The 21,568-nt window shown below is 43.8% G+C and overlaps 2 protein-coding genes across 6 annotated transcripts in view; both read left to right on the forward strand.

Annotated features, from left to right (window-relative positions):
* Positions 1–16,182, forward strand: part of SLC27A4 (solute carrier family 27 member 4) — a 22,648-nt gene extending 6,466 nt beyond the window's left edge. Inside the window, exons 2-14 of the mRNA XM_042478834.1 lie at positions 783–891; positions 1,797–1,962; positions 3,941–4,335; positions 5,074–5,232; positions 5,417–5,486; positions 5,831–5,922; positions 6,740–6,849; positions 7,777–7,986; positions 8,146–8,272; positions 8,844–8,981; positions 9,396–9,560; positions 10,260–10,406; positions 11,151–16,182. Coding sequence (XP_042334768.1) covers positions 1,799–1,962; positions 3,941–4,335; positions 5,074–5,232; positions 5,417–5,486; positions 5,831–5,922; positions 6,740–6,849; positions 7,777–7,986; positions 8,146–8,272; positions 8,844–8,981; positions 9,396–9,560; positions 10,260–10,406; positions 11,151–11,308 — 1,935 coding nt within the window. The 5' untranslated portion in view covers positions 783–891; positions 1,797–1,798 and the 3' untranslated portion in view covers positions 11,309–16,182. The remainder of the gene's footprint in view (positions 1–782; positions 892–1,796; positions 1,963–3,940; positions 4,336–5,073; positions 5,233–5,416; positions 5,487–5,830; positions 5,923–6,739; positions 6,850–7,776; positions 7,987–8,145; positions 8,273–8,843; positions 8,982–9,395; positions 9,561–10,259; positions 10,407–11,150) is intronic.
* A 2,556-nt stretch (positions 16,183–18,738) lies between these two features.
* URM1 (ubiquitin related modifier 1) overlaps positions 18,739–21,568 on the forward strand; it is a 30,735-nt gene continuing 27,905 nt past the window's right edge. For all 5 annotated transcript variants that reach the window (XM_042478857.1, XM_042478858.1, XM_042478859.1 and 2 more), the window contains exon 1: positions 18,739–18,805. In XM_042478857.1, the coding sequence (XP_042334791.1) occupies positions 18,771–18,805 (35 nt within the window). In that variant the 5' untranslated portion in view covers positions 18,739–18,770. The remainder of the gene's footprint in view (positions 18,806–21,568) is intronic.

The following is a 21,568-nucleotide window of genomic DNA, read 5'->3' on the forward strand; positions in this document are numbered from 1 at the left end:
CAGTGTGGCTTCTTCCCAATAAATGCTCATTGTAGCCAATTGGTGTTAGCAAAAAAAAATAATTACTTACATGAAAGTTCATGCTGCCAATTTCTTCCTTTCGGTGAGTCTCAAAGGTGCTACAAGATCTCTTTACATATTGATTTTACAGACTATTATTACCTTTGAATAATAATAATATTAATAATAATATGCATCTGAGGAAATAGACTGGTCTAAGAAAGTTCATGCTGCCAATTTCTTCCTTTCGGTGAGTCTCAAAGGTGCCATAAGATCTCTCTATGTACTGATTCTACAGACTAACAGGGCTATATCTTTGAATTCAAGCAATGCTCTGTTCAGCTCATCTGTCCAGGAGCAAACTTTTCAATGGGCGCATCCTTGAATGAAAAGACTGAAAGAACAAAATTTGCGTGTCTCATTGTAGGCAAATGAAACCCGAGGCCTTGTTTTGCTTGGCTAATAAATAATCCATGTTTAAACAGCTTGGATATGTACTTTTAACAATACCAAAGTCCTGCCCAAGTTGGGCTCTGAGCCAAGGCTACTGCTGCTGACCTGCTGCTCAGGGTTTATGGGGACAAGAGGAGGGTTATTCTGCCAAAGGTTAAGGGGAGCAACTGGGAAAGATATGGGGAGAGGCTTGGCAACCTCTTGGCCTTTGCCCAGTGGGCATGGGCATGCTACCAATCCTCAACAGGACTAGGAGAATAATCTGTCTCCAGGGATTGCCTTTGGACTTCATTCTTATCTGAGTAGTCTTTTAATCTCATGCTCAACAGGTTATGGTCCTCAAAGCCGTATCTCTGTTGGGAGGAAGCGAGGCAAAGCTGCGGAGGGACCTTGGAGGAGAGAAGAATTAACCAAGATCGGGATCGTCCTTTTCTCTTGGTAAGTCAGTCCTCCATCTTTCGAGGGAAAGTGTTTGTTTTGGTGCGGAGGTGCATACCCACCAACATTTCACAGACGAAAACTAGGACTTGTGTGTATGGCCAAGCAACATCGGAGTATGGCCAAGAAGGCAAAAGTCATTACTGATGGAAGCAGGCACAATCTAGAACAAGCAGAGAGCAAGCTGAGTATGATCAAACTATTGAGAAGAAGAAGGTCAAGATTAGCATGTCATATATATAAACAAATTATATTACATGTAAAGGAAGTTAGGGCAAGGTCTGTATCTATCACCAAAATATATTGTCTTGAACAGGAGTAGGCAACCTGCGGCCCGCAGGCCGGATGCGGCTCGGCGAGGCCTTGGGACCAGCCCCAGCCCGGTCCTGCCGCCGATTGCCGCCGGGGCCTTTGGCCTCTCGCGCACAGGGGCAAGGGGGGCAATTGTCTATAGATGCCTCAGAAACATGCATTTATATTAACATTTTTTTAAAAATCAGCAAATTTTTTTGCGTGTCCTCCACTTTTTTAAAAAAAGTATCCACCATTTGAAAATGTTGTCCTACATTTGTCCTGGTTTATTTATTTTATTTTATTTTATTTTATTTTATTTTATTTATTGGCTTCGTCCCCCCAGTTGTCTGAGGGACAGCAACCTGGCCCCCGGCTCAAAAAGATTGCCTACCCCTGGTCTTGAAGGAACAGACAAGAATAATGTAAACAAAGAAAGAATATTGATAAGGTGAAATATAGATATGATGTGATATTAAGAGGGCCAGAGCATTAATGGGGACTGTCCCTGCCGAATTGGGCAAATATGTCCCTCTGCAATTAATGGGTTTTGAGAGAGCGTTTTGCTGAATTGCACTTTCTCTCTCTCTCTCTCTCTCTTCTCTCCTCTCAAGCCATGATGTTTCGTTTGGTGGCTCTCCTCCTCCTCTTTGTCGTTTTTCGGTTATTCCTGGACTTGCCTTGGATTCAGGTGATCCCAGCCGTCTTAATATTCTACTTGGGATCCGGAGGCTGGAAATTCCTTCATATCTTTGTCAAGACTGTCAAGAGGGATGTCACGTAAGTTTGGGAAAATCTGTTGTCATTTTACTTTATTTGTAACCTGCTTTTTTCCTCCCTTGGCACCCAAAGTAGTTCACAGTATGAATTAGAACAAAATACAGTTGGAGCAATGGTCATTGGGGAAGTTAAAAAAGAACGAAACGATTCACTTTAAAAAATAAGTTTAACATTATTTTAAAAGGCCATTGTAATGTTAATATGTGTGTCCGCAAGTTGTTTTTGACTGAAGCAAACCTGTCATGGGACACAGTGTTTGAAACATAAGCTGATGTTGATGGACGAATACTCTTATCCGGAAAAAATCTTATCTTCTGTTATAAACCTATATATAAAAAAAGATTTGAACAGTTAAACCTGGTTCCAAGGAGCTCTGGACTTGGTACTGTATGAGCAATTGACCCTGAACATCAGGTCGATCAAAGGTTTGTTGGGAAATGGTTCCAATTTATTGACTATTTGCACAACAAGGGTGGACTTTGGACAATCCCATCGGGTTTTGGAAGGACCTACTGAGAATATAAATTGCACTTATTCTTTTGCTGGAACCTTTGATGACAATCCTCAATGAACAAATCCAACAAATCTGCTGGGAACCAGATTTGTCAGAAAGAGAACGTAAAATATGATCAAGAAACTTTTGTCTAAGAGCTGTATAAAGAGGGCAATGTAAAAGATCATGTTCAATATTTTCCACTGCCCTAGTTTTACAAATACACAATCTTAGATGGATATATATATATATATATATATATATATCAATTGCAAACATCTTAGAACAAAACAACAAGGATGACAGCCTGTGAATAAACAAAGCAAATGACTAACACATGAATATCACAAATGAACCTTTAAGGACAAGTCCTTACGCACACCCAAAGAAGCAACACACTTTCAGAGTGTGGCCAATGCAGAATGACTCCAGATTTTGTCAGAGCTCCATTGTGTTAAAAATAATACCACAACTATCAAGTCCCAGGTTGAGAAAGGACAGACAGAACCCATCTTGGGAGATCAAACACAATGACAAGCCTTATTGGGTTTTGTTTTAAGACTGAGCAGGGGAAGCCATATCTGGTACTAATCTGTGTGTAGGAGGTTGTTTTGGAAGAACTTGGAGTTTGCTGGCAAGTAGGACCGTTACTAGCTCTTCGTCCCCTGTGGCTTAAAGGAGCTATTCTGCAGAATGGAACGTCCTGGATTAAAGAACATTTCTTTACCAACCAGGATCAGTACTTGGCTTACACCTCCAAGCTGCCAATTTGCATGTATGTATGTATGTCTCTGAACTAATTCCAGTTGCTGTCTGAATGGGGGCTATTGAAACCTTTGTATCCTTCAACATTTTGCAGATGGAAAGTTTGACGCAAGCAACATGGTCAAGATTGCAAAAGTTGTCATTGAGGAAGGAGCTAGGAGAGTCTGCACAGGTTTGCTTGTGCCTAAGCCTACAGGGAAGGGGAATATTTTACTCCTCCACTGAGTTAACTGAATGCAAAGTACTTTTGCTCTATGAACTCATTTTGTAGCAACTGAAGTAAGTTGGGGATAAAAAAGGAAAGTAAGGGAGGAGAAAGAACCTGCGATATTTTAAAAGCAGCTGAAAAAGTAGGATAACAGAGATTAATTGGCTAAATTGGGACAGATGGAGAGTATGGACATACTGTACGGGGAATTTCCAGGGACCTACTAGGACTTCAGAAACAGGTGCAAACCACATTTGGACCGTAGGCTAAATGTTGCCAAACCCTGGTTTAATAATTAAGTAATCTAATTGCAATCTTACATCATAACGTCTTGACCAGGCAGGTGAACACACCTAGATGAGGAAATTACGATGCCAGAGTTTATTGCGGTGTGGAGTATGTTGCAACTGAAACAATCTTTCTTGTCTCCTCATCTCCTCTTCTCTTGGGAGAAACTGCCTATCAGGGTCTCCTGGTGGGAACGTTACTCATGCTGTGTTCCCCCTTTTTAGGGCTGGACTTTCTGTTGGATTCACCTGGCTGAAAATCTGGTGGTATATACGGAACAAATACACAATCCCTCAGCTCTTCCAGCAGACGGCAAAGAAACATCCGGAGAAAGTGGCCCTCATCTTCCAAGGGACGGACGAGACCTGGACCTTTCAGGACTTGGACAATTACTCCAACAAGGTGGCTAATTTCTTGTATGAAAGGGGTTTCCGCTCTGGAGATGTGCTTGCGCTCTTTATGGAATCCCGAAACCAGTACGTTGGTCTCTGGCTCGGCATGGCGAAGATCGGCGTGGAGGCGGCGCTGCTGAACTCCAACGTACGGCAGGACTCTTTGCTGCACTGCGTCAACGTCTCAAAGGCAAAAGCCATCCTGTTTGGAAGCGAATTGGCAGAAGGTGAAAGGAAGGAGAGGCGAACGGTGTGGGGAGAAGGGGATAAAATGAATTAAATGGATGTCAGGGAGAAGGAGGAAAGTGGGAAAAGGTGCCAGTGTCCATTTAAAAGATTTTTAAGCCACCAGTAAAATCGTCATCATCATTACCTTCATGTACTAGTAGCTTAAAAATATTTTAAATAGTCATTAGCATCATCAGCATCAATAGTATCAGTAAGCAGACAGACCTTGATTTTGTCATTTAATATAAGGGACACCATTTTACTGTTGTTGTTATGTGCCTTCAACTCGTTTCTGACGTACAGTGACTCCATTATAGGGCTTTCTTAGCAAAGATTTGTTCAGAGGAGGCTTGCCATTGCCTTCCTCTGAGGCTGACCATTTTACTACTGTTGTATTTAATGGGACTTGAGCATTGGATTTTGGTATCCATGGGAGGTCTTGGAACTAGACCCCAATAGATACCAAGAGCCCATTGTAGTTCTTACCCACCTTTCCTTATGGATAGAGGCATGGAACAGCAACAAATTAAACATTTAATACAGTCAAAAGATCAAATCTCTTATGGCAAGTCTTTCCACAATCTGGTTTATTTGGAGAAAGTTTGTCATGGTCTTTTCTGAGGCTGAGAGAGAGGTTTGCATTTGAACCCTGGTCGCCCAGAATCCTAGCCCAACACTCAGCCCACTAGACCACACTGTCTACTCTTTTTCTGCTAATACTCATTCTCTCTTCCTAGCTTTGCAGGAGGTGCAGCCTTCACTTGGGAAATCCATCCATCTCTTCTGTTTGGGAGACTTGAAAACAGAAAATGGTCCCTCTGGTTCAGAACATTTGGATCCATTGATTGAAAAAGCATCTTCTCACGCACCCATTCCTCCAGACAAGGGATTCCTAGGTATTGCAAAAAAATGCAGTGAATGGGAAAGGTGCTTTCTTTTAGACTGGAGACCTTGTGGCATGTTTGATCCATAGAATCTGCTTCTAACTGTAGTGAGCTGGATTGCAGAACCGGCTTTGAATACCACAATGGACTTCATAGATACGATAAATGAATTTCTCTTCGTTCTTTTGCCTTCCAGATAAATTGTTCTACGTATACACCTCCGGCACAACGGGATTGCCCAAGGCAGCGATCATTGTCCATTGTAGGTCAGTGAAATTGTGCTATGGGTGGGTGACTGGGATTTATATAACCAGTGAACACAATATTCCCAACTTGGTCTGACCAGCGCAGAATGGAGTGGCATTACTGCTTCCCTTGATCTGGACTCTATGCTCTTGTTGATGCAGCCCAGAACTGCATTGATGTTTTTGGCTGCTGCACCACACTGTTGACTCATGTATTTACTGGACAATCTGATTTGTTTACTATGCGTAATGAGTCAATGGAAATATGTTTAAAAGATAAAAGGCTTCAGGCCAGCCCAGTGGGAAATGTATTCCTGTTTCTGATTTTAGCAACACTGAGGTCCCTCTTTCCTCTCCTGACCCAGGTATTACCGTATGGCGTCTCTGGTGTATAATGGATTCCGGATGAGGCCTGACGATATAGTTTATGACTGCCTCCCCTTGTATCACTCTGCAGGTAACTTGAGCACTCTGTATCTTTGTGTTTATAGGAATTTGTGCTACTATGATATTGCACCTTTACAGGCTTTCCTTTGCTCTTAGGGCTTTCCTTTGCCGTTAAGAGATTAACTGCCAAAGTTAAACCTGTGAAAGTGGTGGGTTTGGTGCAAAAAACAAAACAAAACAAAACAAAACAAAACAAAACAAAACCCCTGACAATTGCACTGACCTTTTAAAAAAAGTTGAGGGGTCTTGGGGGACCAGCAAGCAAGGCTTCAAGGGCTTTGAATTTGGCTCTAGGGCTAATGTTAAGTCCATCAGTTGTGTATCATCTGCCCTTGTTTTAGAATGTGAACCACATACAAAAGCTGGGAAACTACTGAATTATGGCGGCACGCTTGGGGGGAAGGTCTGTAGCTTTCTGGGACATAACAGAACATCTATATACAAATACATATAACAAGAAGAACATGGGTTGCAATTTATCTGAAGGACCATATTCTACCACATGAGCCTACCTAGTTTGGAGATCGTCAGGAGGGTCAATTCCCTCCATCCCATAGCTCTCATCTGGTAGAAATGGGAAGGTGCCTTCTTGGTGGTTGCTCCTTCCTGGAGCAGCTCAGTTTAGTCAGATTCATCCTCCCAGCCCTGTAGGTCCCCCCTAACCTGGGTCCTTGAATAGACTGATCTTCACACAGAACAAGGGATGAAAAGACTGGTCTTCATGCAAAACAAGAGATGAAGAAGTCAGCCTTTCCTAAGATGGGTGGACATCACCATTTTCAGACCTCCTGTTGGCTTTTCCTCACCCCCTTGGTCTTTCCTTCTAGGTAACATAGTTGGAATTGGCCAGTGCCTGCTTCACGGACTGACGGTGGTGATCCGGAAGAAGTTCTCCGCTTCTCGCTTCTGGGAAGACTGTGTCCAGTACAACTGTACGGTGAGGCAGGGGTGAGGACTAATGGGAGTGGTGGGTGGAGCAAGGTTTGTTCAGAAGGGGCTTGCCATGGCCTTCCTCTGAAGCTGAGAGAGTGTCACTTGGATTCAAACCCTGGTCTCTAGAGTTTTAGTCCAGGGCTCAAACTGCTACACCAAGGTAGCTCCAAAACTCCATCTTAGGGAAGAGGCATTTCAATATATGGATGTTTCAATGTACATTTCAAGGAAATGCATACAAAAATTGGGAAACTAACAATGATATAATAAGGAAGGAGGATCAGCCATCTAGGGAAGCCCAAAAAGTTGGATTGGGATCCCAGAAGAGCCAGAGTTAGGCTTCAGAGCTGAGGTTTTCCACATCTGAACTAGTGTCTGGAGTGATAATGGTGGAGCAGTGGAGACATCCCATTGATTCAATAGTCATTATGGAATCAAGCCACATAGAGACACCTGATAGAAAAGACAAATAGAAAAGTGGGGGTGGGAAAGTGGAAACATGTGTCCTGAATTAATTTATAAAGATCCCCTCCCCTGCTCATTTTTCTGAATGAGATTCTAGATATCATTGAAAATGGTTTGATGGCTGGCATTACAGACAGAGTTAAGACTCAGGCTTTACCCATTCGCCATTTTACTACACTTGCAAGGAAGCACTGCAAGTCAGAGAAGTGAGTTTAGGAAGTGAAGAATTCAAGTCCCAGTCCCGGTTTGGCTGGTTTGGTTTTTGCCAAATCATGATCTGTCTATCTTTTTATTGTTGTTGTTATTATTATTATTATTATTATTATTATTAATTATTATTATTATTGAATGTACCTTATGGAGGTTCTAATGTAATTGACTTTTGGTTTTCAGCACACGGGTTGGGACTCCTGCCCTGTTTCCTACTCCATCTCTGACTTTCCTTCCCCTTCCTTTGCTCCTTCAGATTGTCCAATACATTGGGGAGATCTGTCGCTATCTCTTGAACCAGCCGTTGCATGAGGCAGAACGGAAGCACCGGGTACGGATGGCCCTTGGCAACGGCCTGCGGGCCAGCATTTGGAAGGAGTTCACCGAACGCTTTGGCATCCCCCAGATTGCTGAATTTTACGGTGCCACAGAATGCAATTGCAGTGTTGGCAACTTTGACAACAAGGTATGGAGGCTGCATATTACACCTGATGTCTTCTGTTTGGGAAAAGGTTCCTTTCAACACAATCATCTCCAACAAAGCAGCCCAGTATCCCCTGATTTTTTGGGGGAGGAAAGTAGTTCTTGGTCAAACTGGTTTTCCTGCAATCTCTCTCCTCTGCAGTTTGGAGCTTGTGGCTTCAACAGCAGGATCCTACCTGGCGTTTACCCCATCAACCTTGTCAGAGTCAATGAGGACACGATGGAGCTGATCCGGGGACCGGACGGGCTCTGCATTCGGTGTAAACCAGGTGAGGTTTCTAATTGCAATCCATTGGAATGGAGAGTGGCTGACTGACCTGAGCTGAGAAGTGTTCAGGGCAGAAATGTGAAGGACTGAAAAAAATCCTTATTTTTTCCTGTTTGTCCCTGCAGCCTTTTCCCCGAACAAACTGGGGGAAAAAATAGATGATCCGATACTTTAATTTAGAATGATACATAAATGTTAAAGGGTGATCTGCATTGCAGAAATAATGTACTGTAGTTTGACACTACTTTAAGCGCTGTAGCTCCATCCTATGGAATTCTGGGACTTGTAGTTTTACAAGGTCTTTAACCTTCTCTTCCCAAGAGTGCTGGTGCCTGACAATACTACAAATCCCAGGATTCTGCCATGTCAAACTGAATTAGTTTGACAGTGCAGATGCACCCTAAGACAAGGTTTTGCACATTTACTACCCCAAAATAATTTTTTCTAAAAACTCCATAAAAGAAAGACTTTTATTAAGACTGTTAGCAGTTGGAAATGGACAACCAACAACAACAGCAACAATACTAGTGACCCCACACAATTTGAGTTTTCCTCCTTTTTCCTGTCCACAGGGGAACCAGGTCAACTGGTCGGCCGCATCAAACAAAACCATCCTTTGCAGCGCTTTGACGGCTACTTGAACAGCGAGGCCAATGCAAAGAAGATTGCCCACAATGTCTTCACAAAGGGTGACTCTGCCTACCTCACAGGTATGGTTTTCTTCTTTTGTTTTTAACAGCATTTCTTAGTTCTGAACACCCTTAGCAATACAGGAAGCTGTCTTATAACTATAGAGTTAATCTACGTGGATCAGGGTTACAGAGCTATAATCTATGTACTGACCCTTTCTGATCCGTCTGTGCAGGACAGAGGTTGGAAAAGTTCTTCTGTTTAGATTACAGTTCCTATAATCTCCTAACCAGCAACTTTCCCAAGCTCTGTGAAGGGCTAACATTTCTTTGCACCTTACTTGGAGAAGAGGAGAGAATCAGAAAGCTCTTTTTAAAGTTATCTTTCAAAGTGGTTTGCGATCCACAGCTAGTTGATTGCTCTAGTAAGACGACTCCAAGTGACAAAGGCATGGACTGTAATAAGGTCCTCTTTTCCTCTCCGTTTTCTTTCAGGGGATGTGCTGGTCATGGATGAATTGGGCTACATGTACTTCCGAGACCGAACGGGAGACACTTTCCGCTGGAAAGGAGAGAATGTCTCCACAACGGAAGTCGAGGGTACACTCAGTCGCCTCCTCAATATGACTGACGTTGTCGTCTATGGCGTAGACGTTCCAGGTAATGGGAGGAAGGATTATAGCCCCTATTCTTCTCTATTTTTTAATACATGTATAGAAATAGATATACCATACTCTAGGGACCCAGCATGGGCTAGTGGTTTGAGCATTGGACTATGACTCTGGAGTCCAGGTTTCAGTTCCTTGCTTGGCCATGCAACCCACTGGGTGACTTTGGGCAAGTCACATTTTCTCAGCCTTAAGGGATGCCAATGGCAAACCCACTCTGGAGAAACTTGCCAAGAAAATCCCTTAGGGCTGACATAGATCAGAAATGACTTCAAGGCACACAACACACACATACAGACAACCCATACTCTAGCAGCAGACCGAGAATCTCAGAGCAAGTACGAGTAGAGAGTTAGGTGTGATTTAGTGGTTTCAGTTTTGAGCTATGATTCTAGAGACCAGGGTTTGATTGCTCACTTGACTATGAAACCCATTGGGTGAATTTGGGCAAGTCACATACTCTCAGCCTCAGGAGAAGGCAATGGCAAACCTCTGAACAAATCTTGCCAAGAAAGCCCCATGATAGGGTTGCCATAATAAGTTGGAAATGACATGAAGGCAACAACAGCAACAGCCAATGAGCTGAGTATGTTTAGTTTGGGGAAGGGGTGTCTTGCCTCGCCAGGTTTCAGGTGTGCACTTTATCTCAGACAAGGATGCAAAAACCCAAACGTGTCATTTTGTGTTGCAGGCACTGAAGGCAAGGCTGGAATGGCAGCCATCGTTGACCCAGACAATTCCTGTGACTTGGATCACTTTGCTGAGGAAATGAAAAAAGCACTTCCTGCGTACGCACGGCCCATTTTCCTACGGTTGCTTTCAGAAGTGAACAAAACAAGTGGGTCCCTTTAAAATACTTCTTCAAACCTTTTATTTTAGTTTTAATTAAAAACATTCTTCAACGTTTCTCAGAGGCCCCAACAGCATCAAAGGTAAAGATAACACAATGTATAGAAAAGAAGGGGTTGGGTTTTTTTTGCAAAAGTCTGGATTGTGGTTGGAAAAATTAACTCACTCTCGAAGCCTGACATTTCCACTTTTAGTTAACGTAGAACTGATCCAAGACTATTTGATGCTGGAGCCAAGGTGGCAAGTTGCACTCCGAGTTACGTAGTCCTTAAGCCAGAGAAATTATTTTATTTTGCATTGTTATTACTGACTTAATTTATATCCCGCCTTTCTCCAAGGTGGTCTACCATGTTTCAAAATGCTTTTTTGACTACCAAGAATGAGGGCTAGGTATACAGTTATGGAGGTGACAAAAGGAGGGCATTGCCCCAGAAATAAAGAATTCTCCCTTCCTAGTTAGGTTTTCCTTTATAGCCTTGCAGTAACTTAAATCTTCCATTGAGCATTTAGAAGTTTAGGCATCCAAAGAAAAGCAGGAGGCAAAGTGACCCAGGGAATATGGACACTGCAAACAGAATAGTTCTAGATGTGAATGATTATCGTTGTCTCCCTCTTTGCAATGCTAGAAATTGGGAGCGGTTAATGCCTTTATTTTGCCACGTATGCCAATAGGGGATGGAGAATGAAATCCTCACTGGTCTTTCTTTTCTCTTCCTACGCCAATGCCAACCAGGCACTTTCAAGTTCCAGAAAATGGACCTGCGCAAAGAGGGATACGACCCCAGCGTGGTGAAGGACAGGCTGTATTTTCTGGAGCCGAGGCAGTGCCGGTACTTGCCTCTGGACAAGGAAGCCTTCAAGAGGATCCAGTCTGGACAAGCCAAGTTGTAATAGGATGTCCGGCCAACTTGTGGCGACCAGTACCTGCTTTGCGGGGTGCAGACTGGGGTTTATGATAGGAAGAGAGAAAGCCGGAGGCGGTTGTGATGTCGATCAAAAAAAGGCACAGCAAACGAGGGGCTGCGTGCACCCACTTGTTTTCATTTTAATCCAGTTTTACCAAGGGCCTGCGGGGTTGTGTTTCTTTTGCATACCAAAGCATAGAAACGTGTTGGCTTTGTTTTCTATTTCGTGGAAACGGGACTGGCCGCCTCCTCGCAAGGTTGACAGAGGAGAGACATGCTATGTTATTTTGCCAAAATTTAAAGGGTTGGGTTTTGAGGGGGGGTTGCCCTTGCTTTCCCTCCTCATCCTTTTGATTCCTAAAACAAGGAGACCGATGGGTTTGCGATGCTCTGTAACACCTCTAGGAGGGGTCATGGTGCTTTCTTCCCTCGCTGATCAAATTCGCATTATCCGCCAATGTGGGGTCTTGTTCCAGAAGGGAAAAAAAGTTGTGCCTCCTACTTTTTTTTGGGGGGGGGAAGTCTTGTCTCCTCCTTTTTGGCTGCTAAACCTCTATCACTACTTTGCTGAGCAGGTGGGGAGGTCTGGTGGCAATTGGCCGGGAGAGGGATTCGCCGGGACTCAACTTTTTATTCCAGGGAAACAATTCTTTTTTTGTTTTGTTTTGTTTAACTTTTCATAACTGGACATTTCTTTGTGTTCGTGTGTGTTTACGTTTCATTGTCATAATTTATTGCAAGGTGTTGTTGTTTTTAAAGAGAAAAGAGAGCAAAAAGAATTTGCTGCAAGCTTGTAATTCCGTTTGTGGCACAAGCTTGGCTGTGTTTCTTCCTTGTGGACCGTTGTCTTCACTGGGAGCAACTCATATTCTTTCTTATACATAATGCTTCATGTCTTCGTCCCTCTTCTTTTACAGGGAGAGTGGAGATGGGTATATTTTTAAAGGAGCCCAACAGATATTCCATATATATATATATATATATATATATGAGAGAGAAGCGAATCGCACTGATGACCAGCTCTTCCTTTTGTAAGCTCAGCAATTCCATTCCTTGGAAAACTCAATCTGTTTTTCTAAAGTGTTCCTAGTTGTGTCTCCTGGGTTTGTAGGAGGGGAAAACGGGGATGACCTGTGCATATATCCTATTTTGGGGTTCTTTCGGGGGGTAAATTTTGCTCTGATATAATTTGTAAGAGCAAAGATTTAAGGCTATGTACAGTGCTTGGCTCTCTGCAACTTCCACTGCAACCCCCCCCCCCTGCAATTTTGACCCTCAGTGTTGTGAAGGAGCCACATTTTTTGGTCTTCTCTCTGTCGTTTTTGGCCCCGAAAAGGCCTGTTTTTTTGACAGAAACTGAGCTGGAAGTCAACTTCTGCCTTGACAACTTGATACAGACGATGGCATATGGTCTACCCATATGACTTGCTCTAAACTACATGCACAGAGTGTGTATGCGCACAGGTTCACATTAGCACATCCTCTTCTTAATCGGAGCAGATTTTGGTGTATGGCACATGTGGGCTGACAGTATTATATATGTGTGGGGACAGAGCCAAAGTTAGGAGTACGGTGGCAACGGCGTTCTTTGTCCTGAGTGCGAAATGCTCAGACTGGTCTTGTGCTCAGCTTAATAGCTTACTGTACAAAGCATAGTCTCTGCTCAAGATAAGGTAAGGCAGGTTGAAAGGCATCTCTGGGTGTGAAGCACCATGTTGGAACAGGGTACAGCACTGGAAGCACCATTAATGCTATGATCCTGTGTCTTCCTTTAGGCAAGGAAATGAATTGCAGGAGCTATCTTATGTCTTAAAAAAAGCAAGAGGAGAAAGAAGGGATCCAGTGGGGTTTGTGCATCTCTCCAAACTTTCATCCTGCCTTCCCCACCTACCTGCCACATGGCTATCATTATAGCTGGACTATGTAGTGTTTCTCTTGAGCCATGGGTCTCCGAATAGACAAAATCTTGGGGTAAAAGCACTGCCCTTTAAAGAATGTGTTAAAAAAACAATGTACTTTTGACTGTTATTGCAGGCTGCTTAAGAGTGGCTTCTGCAGACTCTCCAGAGACATCGTCTCCTCACCCGCTTCTTGTGTCTCATATTTGATGTTTGTTCTTTATTTGAATGACATGCTGTGAGCAACTATATTTGATGGTTAATGTATCACGTTTAATACATTACCAGTTCCCACCCTCCTGTGGCACAATCCCTAGGTTTTGGCTATGAAGTCTCAGGGCCTTGGGTGCCCTTAGCCTTCCCTCCATGTCTCCCCAGCACAAATTGGTCTAAGATGACATCTCAGTTTTTCCTCCTTTGGGAGACATCTATTATAGGGAAAGAAAAATTAAGACAAAGGTACCAAAGCTTATGGCCAGTGGCTACTGAATGTGTGGCTTGTGAGCTCTTACTTGCCCTCCATGCCACGTTTCCATGTCTTGACCTCCATCCCCACGTCATTTGGTATCTCTGTCCTCCATGGACCACAGCCATCCTTGGTTGCTATATCCAGGACAAAATCTCTGGACTTCCTTGGCATGGCTCTTTTGGAGACTTTAAAGCACACCAAGGACCCCTCTTTCTCTCTCTGTCTCTGTGTCAGGTCCTAAAGCTTGGATAAGGTTGTCCTAGGCAGACCCCCCTCCCCTTGTTATCACCTTCACTGCCTTTGAGAAGGGAATGCCACCCTTTTGAGTGTGAAAAACCACACTCTGTCAAACTCTGCATTAGACAATCCGCCAGCGATGTGTGGTTTTTTGCCTCCTCCATCCGAGATTGTGTGTTGTTGTGCATGTTTAACAGCAGGTGGCTTGCTAGGAATGCAAAGATGAAGCTAATCCCCCTTCCTTGCCCCCCTAATGCTGTGTCTTCACTACAACCTGAATCCTGGATGATGCACCATGATGTGGAGCATGTGTGCATGAGCATGCACATTTTTCTCTCTAGTGCAAATGACTCTGGTGCTGTCAGGTAGTTCTGCAGATGCGATGGTGGCTCGTCTGTGAGAGCAGTATTGTGTGGCACTGATACAAACAACTCACACCTGTATATCAGCAGTTTATAATTTTTAAAATACAGGACAACATGAGGATATTTGCTCTCCCACCACCACCTCAGCCATCAGTTAACTGAGTTTTTCCCAGTTTCCCATGATGTTTGTGTGTCCCCAGAGCAGCTGACAGCTCGTGTTGGCTCTGGGGCAAGACGCACAATCCATCTCTGCTTCCTAAATTTAGTAGCAGACATTATAGCCATGCTCTGGTTTCTCGAGAAACTAAAGTTTACTTTGTAAAATATGGTTTCATTTTTCATTTCAATATGGCTCCCAAATGTCTGGGCTCCCCCCAAAGCATGTACCCCAGTGATTTGTCCCCCTCAGCCCTGTATGTTTCACAGTGACCTGTAGCATCCTCTGTTTCATTGACCTCTAGGATTCTTGACCCATAGCTTGGCACTTCTTTTGAAACGAGGCAGGGAGATCGTGCAGCTCCCCAGATGTTGTTGGAGTGGAAATCCCAGCAGCCCCTGGACAGCAGAACCAATGACCAGAGATGCTGGGAGCAGCAGTTCTTGCAACAACTGAAGGGCGACATGATCCCTACCTCTTTGTCTTGGTTCAAAGACCCAGAAAGACATTACAACAGTCCAAAACTGAACAAAGACTGTGCAATATTGCCTTCCAGAAAACTGACTTTGTAGGCTGCTCTCTCTCCCGCTGTTCTAGGAAGGATTGCCAAATCCAGTATGGGGCAAGGTCCTTGCCATGGCCCTCATCCCACTGAACCATGGTTAAGGAGGCTTATACAGTGGACCCTTGCTATCTGCTGGGGTTTGGTTCAGGTTCCCCCATGGATACCAAAATCTGTGGATACTCCAGTCCCATTAGATATGATGGTGTAGTATAATGGCATGTCTTATATAAAATGGCAAAATCAAGGTATTCTTTTTGGAACTGATATGCATTTTAATATTTTCAAGCTGTATATGGTTGAATCAGTGGATAAAGAATCTGTGGATACAGAGGACCACCTGTATATTAAGCCTCCCTTAATATCTGGCCTCTTACTCTGAGTAGGTCTGAGCAGTGAGAGGCCGTTTTGCCCCTTGGCACTTTACAACGTCGGGTGTCTCATTTGTGACACTTCCCTTCCCTTCCAGTGCCAGTTTACATCTGTTGTTTTCCTTCTGTGTGTATATGATGGGGTGGGGAGGGTGTTGGTCTTTTATTTGTAAGCGATGCTGTTTCAACATCTACTCAGGGAACGCGGTGCTATCAAGTGGTGTCTCCATGTCTGTGTCCGTATCTGGAGGAAGAAGAGAAGGTGTATTTTCAGCTCTTGCCAATGAATCGTCGCCTTTTTCCAAACGCTGGGGCAGGGGATGGGGAGCGTGAATTGTCCGTTTGCCTCTCGACGCTTTCTCATTAACATCACACAACATTTTCTGTTATGTCCAGATGTAATAGCTTGTAATTCCTGTGCTGGAGCTAGGGATGAAAATGGAATCTTCGTGTCTAATAAAAGAAGATTTCGATTTTTGCTTGCTGGTTTGATTTTTAACCTCTCGATGTTAATGCTTTGAAAGTTGTGTCCTTCATTTGGCTCTTAACACTGCAGTTACTAATGGTGGCATCTTGAAAGATCTGACCTGAAATGGAAGGGAGACCCAAGAATAGCAACGCTCCTGTACCATATCTGTATATTTCTAATATTTCACAGAGGAAAATAAGGACTCTTTGTCCAACGATGGCCAAACACAAGTTGGGAAGGGGAATAAAATGGAGTATCACAGAAGAATGGGCTTTTTCTCTGGCTAGTTGTCTATCCAGCTGGAACAATAAACATGACTTCTTTGCTGCTCATTTAATTTGGTAATATCTTGTTATGGGACCGCTCCTGAAGCAGCAAATCTATTTAGATATCTGCAGTTATTTTAGTGTGAATATGGAAGAACAAAATCTGACACTGGCTTTCTGACTCCATGTCCACAAAGGTGCCTTCTTGTCCATACAAGAGCCAAGGGGCAATATTTGGAGATTTCCAGGAAGCAGCTGGAGAAAGCCAAGTGAACTCTTATCCATGCATCTAACATACTGTGATAAAAAGTCAGTCCAACACTGACTCTCCAAAAAGCCAAAGGTCAGTCCAACACGCCCAACCCCCATAAGCAAGGGAGAATTAAAATGGGAGCGATATTTTACTACAAATCACATTTTCGGTTTCTAGAACCTTGCATGCTCCATCTTTTAGCAACCAAGTCCTCTTATGGCTATTCCCTTGCCCTGAAATGCTAGGGATGGCGACAGGTGTTTGAAATCTCTGAGGTTTTGGATGCTTTTGTGAGCCGTATTTCAGTTCAAACCGGAAGACCTTCTTCCTCTTTCTCCCCCTTTTTCTTTCCTCCTTTTTCAGGGTTCCTGTTTTTACCATGGGATGTTTTTTGAGCCGGAAGGACCCTGGCCACCCTTTGCTCGGCCCTGTCCCGTCAACCATTGATTCGCAATATAACCAGAAGGGAATGCGGGCCACGGCGAGGGCAACCGCGGCCTGTTCCCTGGCGGAGAGGAACCATCCAAGTGGCCTCTGATTCAGCCATAATAAGAGGCCAAGCTGCTTTTGAGGATCACTTTCAGCCATTCTGGAGGTTAAACGCCTGTTTAGAGGCCCCTATTGAAGACCGAGACGGGGGTCTGGCATTGTTTGAACACCCTCCCGGCTTTGTTTGGAGGCTTTCAAGGGAGCCTGTGAATTGGGGGGGGGGCACAGCGTTGCCTCCCTCCTTTCGCCTTCCTCCCCAGGTCAAACAGAAGAGTGCCTTGCAGGAGAGGATGGGCCATAATGACATACAGCCTTCTCTGTCGGTTGGGTCCCTTCTTTCTTTGAGCAGCAGTTTAACCCAAGCTCAGAGGCCTGGCCTCCACCTTACTGATCTCTGCTTGACACCCCATTACCACATGAATGGGATAGAAAAGGCTTTAACTCCCCCTGACCTCCCTTCCCCTTCCCCCACAACATTGCTCTCCCTTCTCCATCATCCCCAATGCAAAAAGGAATTCGAAACTGAGACTGGAGAAATCAAACAAAGCCCCAGAAGCTGAGAAGATTCCCCCTCCTTCCTCCCATTGTCATGGTGGCTGCAATGGCTCCAATGTTTGCCATCATCCCGGACCATTATTACACCCTCAGAAGCTTGACTTGCCTCCGTCGGGGCAGGCAGACAGCTGTTTGTGGCTATTTCTGAATGCTTGATTGGAAAATAATTGGGTCCTTAGTCTCATATTCGTGCAACAGCTTAGTCCCCTCCTGAAGATGAAACACATATGTTAACATATCCAGTATTGGCCATATAGTGAAGTAGAGCATCATCCAAAGTCCACAAAGCAATGGCACCTTTCTTGGACCAAACAAAATGCACATTATACGAGTTGCAAGCTTTGGAAGCTCCACTGGCTTCTTCATCAGGGAAAGGTGTTAAAAGATGCGTATCTATTTTTCTGTCCAATGAATAATTCAATAATCGTGTTAATAATAATAATAATAATAATAATAATAATAATAATATCCTCCCGGTACAGGGACTCAAGGTGGCAGAAGTAGTGTTAGTAAATGGGCTGCAACACTTTGCTTTAAAAAAATAAAAAGGTGACAATGCTGTGGAGCATTTACAATGCAATCCTAACCATATTTGCTTGAGATTTTTTAGGGACAGCGACTAGCATCTTAAATTGTGCTCAGAAATGGATCTGGAGCTAGTAAAAAATCAAATAGCTAAAAAGTAATGTGGTCCTTAATCCTAGTATCATTTGGGTCCAAAACATATGGCAGAAATAATCCAGTTTGAGACCACTTTAACTGCTGTGAGTCAGTGCTAGGGAGTCCTGGGAATTGTAGTTTATTGTGGGAGCTCTTCGACAGAAGTCCCAATGGCTCACAAAACTACAGTTCCCAGGATTCCCTAGCATTGAGCCAGGGCAATTAAAGCAGTCTCAAACCGGATCATTTCTGCCGTGTGTTTTAGACCTTGGGTTGCATCCGCAATGCAGAAATAATCCAGTTTGACCCGTTTAACTGTCATGGCTCAATGCAATGGAATTCTGGGTATTTTTAGTTTTGTGAGATGTTTAACTACAGAGCTTTGGTGGCAGAACAAACTACAAATCCCAGGATTCCATAGTTTCAAACTGGATTATTTCTACAGTGCGGATCATGCCAAGCTTGTGTCTTTGAACTCGTTTTCCACTTAAGCCAATCATGGGGTTTTTGTTTTGTTTTGACTTGAGCTTTTGAGGCTGAGAGCCTGTGCCTAAAGGCTAAATCTACACAAAGGCTTCGAGCTGCACAGTAGGCCCAACACGACTTTGTAAGCGTTGCCAGGCAACGCGGCCTCACCCCAACCGGAAGTTGAAAGGAGGGCACTTCCGGTGTGGGCAGAGCCGTGCCCTTAGTCAAAATGGCGGCGCCCGTGTCGCTTCAGCTGGAGTTTGGGTGAGAAAGGCGCCATTTAAACCAAAAAGTGGGGGTTTTTAATTCGGGGAAGGGGCTTTCAATGGGGGAAGGGGCGGCTGTGGAGCGGAGGGCTCCTTTGGGGGCAGTTGGGGGGCCTAAAAGGGGAGAAAAGGGGGGGAAATGGGGGCTCAAGGCGAAGCTGGGAGGCTTCTTTGAGGGGTATTTTGAATTGTACATCGTCCCTCCATCTTCGCTAATGTTAGGGGCACAAGACCACCGCTGTGGATATGGGAAAACCCCATGCTTTTACCTGAGAGGAGGACACCTCTCTAGGAATCTCTAGGTCCTCCAGGGCAGCTCTGTGGCCAACGTCTGCCAGGCATTGACCATAGAGTTGCACTGGAGGAGCTTCAAATGCCTAGCAGACTGGCCTCTCTAGGAATCTCTAGGTCTTTCAGGGCAACTTTTGGTTAAGGTTGGCCATAGAGTTGCACTGGAGGACCTAGAGATTCCTAGAGAGAACATATTGATCAAATCTGTGAATAATCAAATCCACAAATATCAAGCCTTTTCTGACTTATGGTGACCCTGTTTCAGTTTCCTTGGCAGGGTTTGTTACCGTTTGCCTTCCTCTGAGGCTGAGAGAGTGTGACTTGCCCAAGAGCCCAATGGGTTTCAATGGCTGAGTGGAGATATAATGGGATTTCTTTGCCTTCAAGGCGTTTCTGATTTAAGGCAACCCTATTATTATTATTATTATTATTATTATTATTATATTTATTTGTATCCCGCTCTTTCACGACATTAAAAACATTAAAAAAACATTTTTTAAAGTTCATTAAAAAGGAATTAAATTATTACAGTATTAAAACAGAAAGTTAGTAAAAGAATAAAACATATTTTATATTAATAATAATGATGATGATGATGATGATTTTTTTCATTTAAATTACATAACAAACACATAATACATACAGACTAAAATTCCCTCCCTTATCCCTTATCTAAAATACAATAATCAAACTACAGTACAGTCGGCCCTTCTTAGACACAGGCAAGCAAAGGATGATCTGCATCACTGAGCGGGAGGGTTGGTTTTTTTGGCAAGGTTTGTTTGGAGGAGGTTTGCTGTCGCCTTTCTCTGAGGCTGAGAGAGTGTGACTTCTTGCCCAAGTCGAATAGGTTTCCATGGCTGACTGGGGATGTAATGGGATTTCCTTGCCTGCAAGTCATTTCTGGCTCATGGTGACCCAAAGGCGACCCTATCATGGGGTTTTCTTGGCAAGATTCCTTCAGAGGAGGTTTGCCATTGCCTTTCTCTGAGGCTGAGAGAGTGTAACTTGCCCAAGGTCACCCAGTTGCTTTTCATGGCCGAGCGGTGATTCAAACCCTGGTCTCCAGAGTCAGCCCAGCACCCAAACCACTCTCCCAGGCTGGTCCTCATGTTTTAAACTTGGACATTTATTGTTGATGTCATTGTGTGCCTTCAAGTCATTTCTGACTTATGGCAACTCTATCCTGAGGTTTTCTTGGCAAGATTTGTCCTGAGGAGGTTTGCCATTACATTTCCCCTGAGGCTGAGAGAGTATTTTATGTGTGTGTGTGTCTCTCTCTCTATATATATAATGAAACATTGCCCTATGCCTCCCCTAACCATTCCAAGAGACTGAGGAAAAAACACTATTTGAAGGGCACTCGATAGAAAGTTCTTCTGTATTTCTAATACAAAATACTTGCCTATTTCACCCCCTTCCCTGGTTCTTCTCTTTGCCATCTCCCTCCTGTCAGTTTCTAATAGGTAAGTCGTCCCATGAGAGAAGGCATTTCTTTACATGTTTTCTAAAGAGTCTCATGGAAAGCTGGTGATTTATAAAAGAGGTGTCAAGAAAACTCCATGATAAGGTCGCCTTAGGGTTGCGCCATAAGTCTGAAACTGCTTGAAGGCACACAACAAAACCACCACCAAAAACAGAGTGGATCACTTGCTTCCATTGCATTTAAAGTTGGGGAGAGGCAAGGTTGTTTCTGTTCCATTCTGTCACTCTCAATACCTTCCTGATCATCTGAGCCTTGGCAACTGTCGCACTCCAGCTGTTTGTTGTTGTTGTGTGCCTTCAAGTTATTTCTGATTTATGACAACTCTAAGGCAAGCCTATCACAGGGTTTTCTTGGTGAGATTTCTTCAGAAGGGTTTTGCCAGTGCCTCTTTCCAAAGCTGAGAGAGTGTGACTTATCTAGGGTTACCCAGTGGGTTTCCATGACTGAACGGGGATTTGAACTCTGGTCTCCAGAGTCCTTGTCCAGCACCCAAGCTATTACACCACACTGAGCCTAAATAACTCCAGATGTTATTGTACTGCAACCTAGGGCTGAGGAGAATTGTTGGCCAGAAATATCTGGAAGACCACTCTTTGCCAACCTCTTCCATAAATGTGTGCAAAGAAAACTACCTGGTCTGTAATGCTTCCATATCGTAGGATGGCAAAGCTCCAAAGCAACTGCCCTTTGCTCCCTCTTTCTTTAGAGTTTGGTGTTCTTGTGGTGAGTGGCCTGTCATTTTAAGATTTCATGATAGCATTTCTTGCATATATAATGTTTATTGCTTCTTATCCAGTTCAGTGAGGCTAGACAGGGGTGCAAAGCAATTGGGAACTAAGTCAGGTTTTCTCTGATGCCTCCAAAGATACTTTAAAGACCCGGAAGAAGATGAAGCTTCAGAGTTAATGAATGGATATGAAATTGGGACATTGGTGTTTATATGAACATGTCACAAGCCAGGATGAAAGAAAAAGAGATTGTTAC

This window comes from Sceloporus undulatus, chromosome 7 (genome assembly GCF_019175285.1).
Source record: "Sceloporus undulatus isolate JIND9_A2432 ecotype Alabama chromosome 7, SceUnd_v1.1, whole genome shotgun sequence".
Taxonomy (NCBI): Eukaryota; Metazoa; Chordata; class Lepidosauria; order Squamata; family Phrynosomatidae; genus Sceloporus; species Sceloporus undulatus.